General features: G+C 47.2%; 1 protein-coding gene across 1 annotated transcript; it reads right to left on the reverse strand.

Moving 5' to 3' along the window:
• Nucleotides 1-825: 825 nt before the first annotated feature.
• On the reverse strand, nt 826-3767 carry LOC135894684 (pro-glucagon-like). The gene is made up of 4 exons (XM_065422821.1): nt 3694-3767; nt 2883-3029; nt 2442-2573; nt 826-922 (listed from the first exon to the last, which is right to left on the reverse strand). Exons 1-4 carry the CDS (start codon nt 3765-3767, stop codon nt 826-828), a joined length of 450 nt encoding a protein of 149 aa, XP_065278893.1.
• Between the last annotated feature and the right edge of the window lie 1302 nt (nt 3768-5069).

A 5069-nucleotide genomic window follows, 5' to 3' on the forward strand; every position in this document is an offset into this window, starting at 1 on the left:
ACATGATAGAGGTCTACAAAATCATGAATGGGATGGAGAAAGTGAATAGGGAAGTGTTATTTACTCCCTCACATAACACAAGAACTGGGCTCACCCAATGAAATTAGTGGGCAGCACATTTAAAGCAAACAAAAGGACGTACTTCTTCACACAATACACAGTTAACCTGTGGAACTCCTTGCCAGGGGATGTTGTGAAGGCCAAAAGTATAACTGGGTTCAAAAAAAGAATCATGGAGGATAGGTCCATCAATGGCTATTAGCTAAGCTGTTCAGGGCTGCAACCCTATGCTCTGGGTGTCCTAGGCCTCTGACTGTCAGATGCTGGGATTGGACAACAGTGGATGGATCACTTGATAATTTCCCTGGTCTGTTCATTCCCTCTCAAACCTCTGGCATTGGCCACTGTCAGAAGACAGGATACTGGGCTTGATGGACCATTGGTGTGATCCAGTCTGGCTATTCTCATGTATGTTATGTTATTATTAAGGTGGGATGAAGGCATTATTCCTGGGCTGTGCCTAGGGAGACCAGACAACAAGTGTGAAAAATCAGGACGGGGGTGGGGGGGTAATAGCCTATATAAGAAAAAGACCCAAAAATCGGGACTGTCCCTATAAAATCGGGACATCTGGTCACCCTAGCCGTGCCTCCTGAGCTGTGCCAGCGCAGGTAATGATCTGGCCTGAACATTATCTGAAGAAATCTAAAGTCTGTCACCAAAGCAGCCCAGCACCTTTATGCAGCTATTTGTACAGTGGGAGGGAGGGGGATGGGAACTGAAGAGAAGCATTAAAAAAAAACCAGGACTAGGAAGAACAGCCACTCACGTCGGTCTACAGAGATCAGCAGACATCAGCCACGCCAATAGCTCCTGGCTCAGAACGTCTTTCAAGTGATCCGATTCTTTGGGAGCAGTAAGACTGCAACAAATGTAAATCAGAGGAACAGAGATAATCCAGTTTCATTTGATAACAAGCCACGAATACAAATCTCCCCCCATGACCGGCAGCTTTGTGTTTTCCTTCTCTTGCAAATATAGTCACTCACTTTAGTGCTATTGGAAGATGTTTGATTGCCAGCTCTGGAGACTGGAGTCCTACACTGGACAGATACAGGATGGGGCATCAGCAGAGCCAGCTTCCTTCACTCTGCCCCCTGCCAATATTCCTTCTCTGCTTCAAAGTCTTGTCTTCACTAGAAAATTTGCTCGTGCAATTCAGGTTGCCCAGCAGAGAGGTGTGAAGGTGAGAATTTTTGCAAAGGTAGCAGTGCCAGTGTCAAAGAGAACTTGCTTTGCCAGACTGCTGGACAGACTGGACAGTGATTAGCTTATCAGAGGGTAAAGCCAAGGGAATTTCACTCTGTAAATAAATTAGAGCTGGACCCAGATCAACCCCCTGGATCTGAATGGGCAAGTTTAGAGCCCGATTCAAATTTTGCAGCTCAGGGTCTTGTCTAAATTCGTCTGCCGTCTGGCTCTAACTGCTCAAGGACTCCCCAGTCAGGGGCATGCGTTTCCCTCCTCTCTGCATCTCGCAGTGCTCTGCATTATCCTTTACTAAATGTATCACTCCACGCTCTTTCCCTCTGAAACCACAACACGGCTTTCCCTCCGTCTTCCCCCCATGTTGAGGAATCTCCCAAATAAATCTCTGCCTCCTGATCTGGACCGAAAACTAGGTAATCCTGCATGGATCCAGTCTCGTCCCTCAAGATGCCACGTGGAGTCCTGGTTATTGCAGCAGGCAAGACAAACTCCCTTAGGTCATTTGCTCCTTAATAGAAACCCTCATGCTGCTGTCTGAGCATCCCAGCAAAACCATAAGCAGTGACAGGCAGTTTAAATTAAAGGGCGTTTTGGTCTTAATAACCAGGCTCTCTTGTGCAAAATAAAAGCTTCAGTGAGGAAGGCAGAATGAAGAGGACATCTCAATGGCTGGGGGCGTTCCTGCTGACTAACCAGGAAGGAATCGTGAGTGACTTAACCCCTTTCCGACATGACAAACCCTTCAGACAGAGTCATTAATGTGGCACTGATTGTCCGTCGGTTGAGCTCACTCCTCTTTGCAGTTCTGGGGTGCATGGTGACCAGTGTGTTTGTGGGTGAGGGGTATTCTGCAAACTCTCTGACACCCCCACGCCTGTTCCTAAACCTTCTGCCATGCATAAAAGGGAGGGCCATACATTGAATGAATTGACAGTTGCATTTGGAATTCACCAGGGATACACTTTGTTTTCCAACAGAATTTGTTGTGGTAAGTCATGTTGTTACCAGCGTCCCGGTTAAAGATCGGAAACGCCAAGTTTCAACTATCTCTCATTCTTAACAAAGCTTTGTAACCGGAAAGTGTTCCTTCAAATCACTCAGCCGCTGGGGATCCCGTCCTGCCCTGGGGATACTACTCCACAATCAAATAGCTCTCCAGTCACAGAACTCACCTCTGTTTTCTTTTGTTTTTTAGAAGCCAGACAAAAAAGTCCTGAGCCCCTTGGGAGGCCAGCTCCAAACCTTGACCACTGACAGCTGACATCTGGGGTTCAGCTTCCCTCTTGGATGGATCGATGGCGTTACTGGAAAGGCAAAATTAAAAGAGGACTTCACCTTGGGATTCCACCGGAGTGTGCTAACATGCTTCCCTTCTGTGATTTCTAACCCCCTCTCCCTCCCCAGGCCATCTACCAGCAGCACTGAAGTCAAAGGAGGAAGCAAAGGGGCTGGGCTGTGTCCCCCCACGGAACAGAAGCATTTCCTGGGGTTCAAGCACCTGCATCATTGCTGCTGTCATGCAAGAAAAATATTCTGAGCTCTGCACTCTTCATACGCCTCAGTGTGGCCGACGACAGCCTGAAATTTGGACAACGGCAACACTAAAGACTCACTCGCTTTTCTTCTCTCTTCTGGCCAACAGCCACTCCACAAAGTTCTTCTTGAGCATGTTATCCATGGTCCGGCTGTAATCGCTGGCCAGGATGGCCTCGGAGTAACGTCGCTGTACGGCTCTGGTGCTGGGACTCTTCGGGTTGGCACTGAGAATGCAGGAGACACACAGAGCGAGTCATAGCTAGGCAGAGAGAAAACATCGCAAGAGCCCCCTGCTTCTAGCTCGAGGCGAATGCCCCATTTAATGACTGTGGTTAGTGACATTTTCATTACCAGCTGCAATATCTCTAGTGCCATGACAAGGCCCCCAGTGCCAGCCCAACTTAGTGAAGTACACCAGGGCCGGATCCTCCTTTCTCGGCTTTCCGTTCCATCCCCTAGGATACAAGTAACTCCTGTTGATTTCAGTAGGAGTCACTTGTGTCCTATGGGGGAGCGAGTTTACAGTGGCGGGAGGAGTTATATCATATGTCCATTTTGTATAATTGCCTGGGGCTTCAACAGCTTCAAAACATGAGAGCCTTCCAAGCCTGTCACCCCTGAGGAATTAGCCAGCCTCATTTATTTCTAGCTCATTTGCATGAGAAGTTTGCAGCTGGGGACTCAGGAGTTCTTGGCTCCCATCCCTGTGCTCAGGGCACTTGGCTGACAAATCTCCCTCATGCCTGATCATCTCTAAAAGCAACTCTTCCTCTCCGCTCACCTCTCAGTGCTCTGAGATACACCATGTGAGATCCAGCTAAGGATCTGATCCAGCGCCCAGTGAAATCAGTGGAGGTCTAAAGTGCACAGAAAATGTTTGTGGCTTACCTGAAGTCATTCTCCTCCGTCAGAACAAGGCTCAGAGAGACCATGAGCAGAGCAAGAACTTTCAAGGACATCATTTTCCTGGCTTGTTTCTCTGAAGGAAGACGGAAAGCATTGGCAATACAAATGACCAACAAGGCCAGACGACCAAGCGATCTGCTAACAGGAAAGCAAGCTGTGTAATTTGTGTGTGTGACTGTAATGCATGAATCCAATCCCTATGCTTGGAACAGCCTCCTCTCCTGAACACAAAGCGACTTCCACACACAAATTCCCAAAGCCATTCCCTGCCACTTTACGTTTTTATATCGGAATCATCAGTACATGGTACACTGTAAATTCCTTGAGGCAAGGGCCTGGTCTACTCTTAACATTTAGACTGACCTAGCTACATTTCTCAGGAGTGTGAAATAGTCACACCTGTGAGCAACACAGCCATGCTGACCTAACCTCCCGGCGTAGACACGGCTAGGACACCAGGACAACCCATCCATAGACCTACCTACCACCCCTCGGAGAGGTGGAATTCCTACAACAACAGAAAAGACTGCCCATTGCTATAGCCTGCAACTACGCTACATGGTTATAATGGCATAGCCAAGGTGCCGGAGCTATGCTGCCCCCTATGTAGTCCCCATAGCATAGACAAACCCAACGACCCTATCTTCCTCCATGTTTGCGAAAGGGCTGCATACCCCTACACTGCTTTAGGGGCTGCTCCAACGCCCAGTGAAATTGGTGGGAGTCTTTCCATTGACTTCAATAGCTTCAGATTAGGACCTTACATAATAAATGGTAATAATATGGCAGCTTGATAGGAAGATTATTCTATGTAACATTTCTGCAGGATTTATGAGCCCAATCTAATTTCTATTTAGATGAATGGGTCTTTTTCCATTCAGTTGGATAGGATTTTGAAGAAAGATATAAGCCAAAGTCCATTGAAGTTAATGGAGAGGCTCCTGTTGATTTGAAAGCACTTTGGATCAGTCCCCAAGAAGTTATGGTCTTTGAGCTGTCACTAGTCCATGTTTTTTTTTTTTCCAGATTTAAGTTCAAAACTCACTGGGCATTTGACTGCTTTGAATTAAGATTTCAGCTCTGCAAATGCTTTTCATAGAATATCAGGGTTGGAAGGGACCTCAGGAGGTCATCTAGTCCAACCCCCTGCTCAAAGCAGGACCAATCCCCAACTAAATCCCCAAATCCCTAAATGGCCCCCTCAAGGATTGAACTCACAACCCTGGGTTTAGCAGGCCAATGCTCAAACCACTGAGCTATCCCTCCCCCCTCAAAAATATTGTTCTGTCTTTCCATTGTATTTATAGCAAAACACATTGAAAACATGCATTTTGTTGTTCAGCATCTCACTCTCTTTC

This window comes from Emys orbicularis, chromosome 25 (genome assembly GCF_028017835.1).
Source record: "Emys orbicularis isolate rEmyOrb1 chromosome 25, rEmyOrb1.hap1, whole genome shotgun sequence".
In the NCBI taxonomy this organism is placed as follows: domain Eukaryota; kingdom Metazoa; phylum Chordata; order Testudines; family Emydidae; genus Emys; species Emys orbicularis.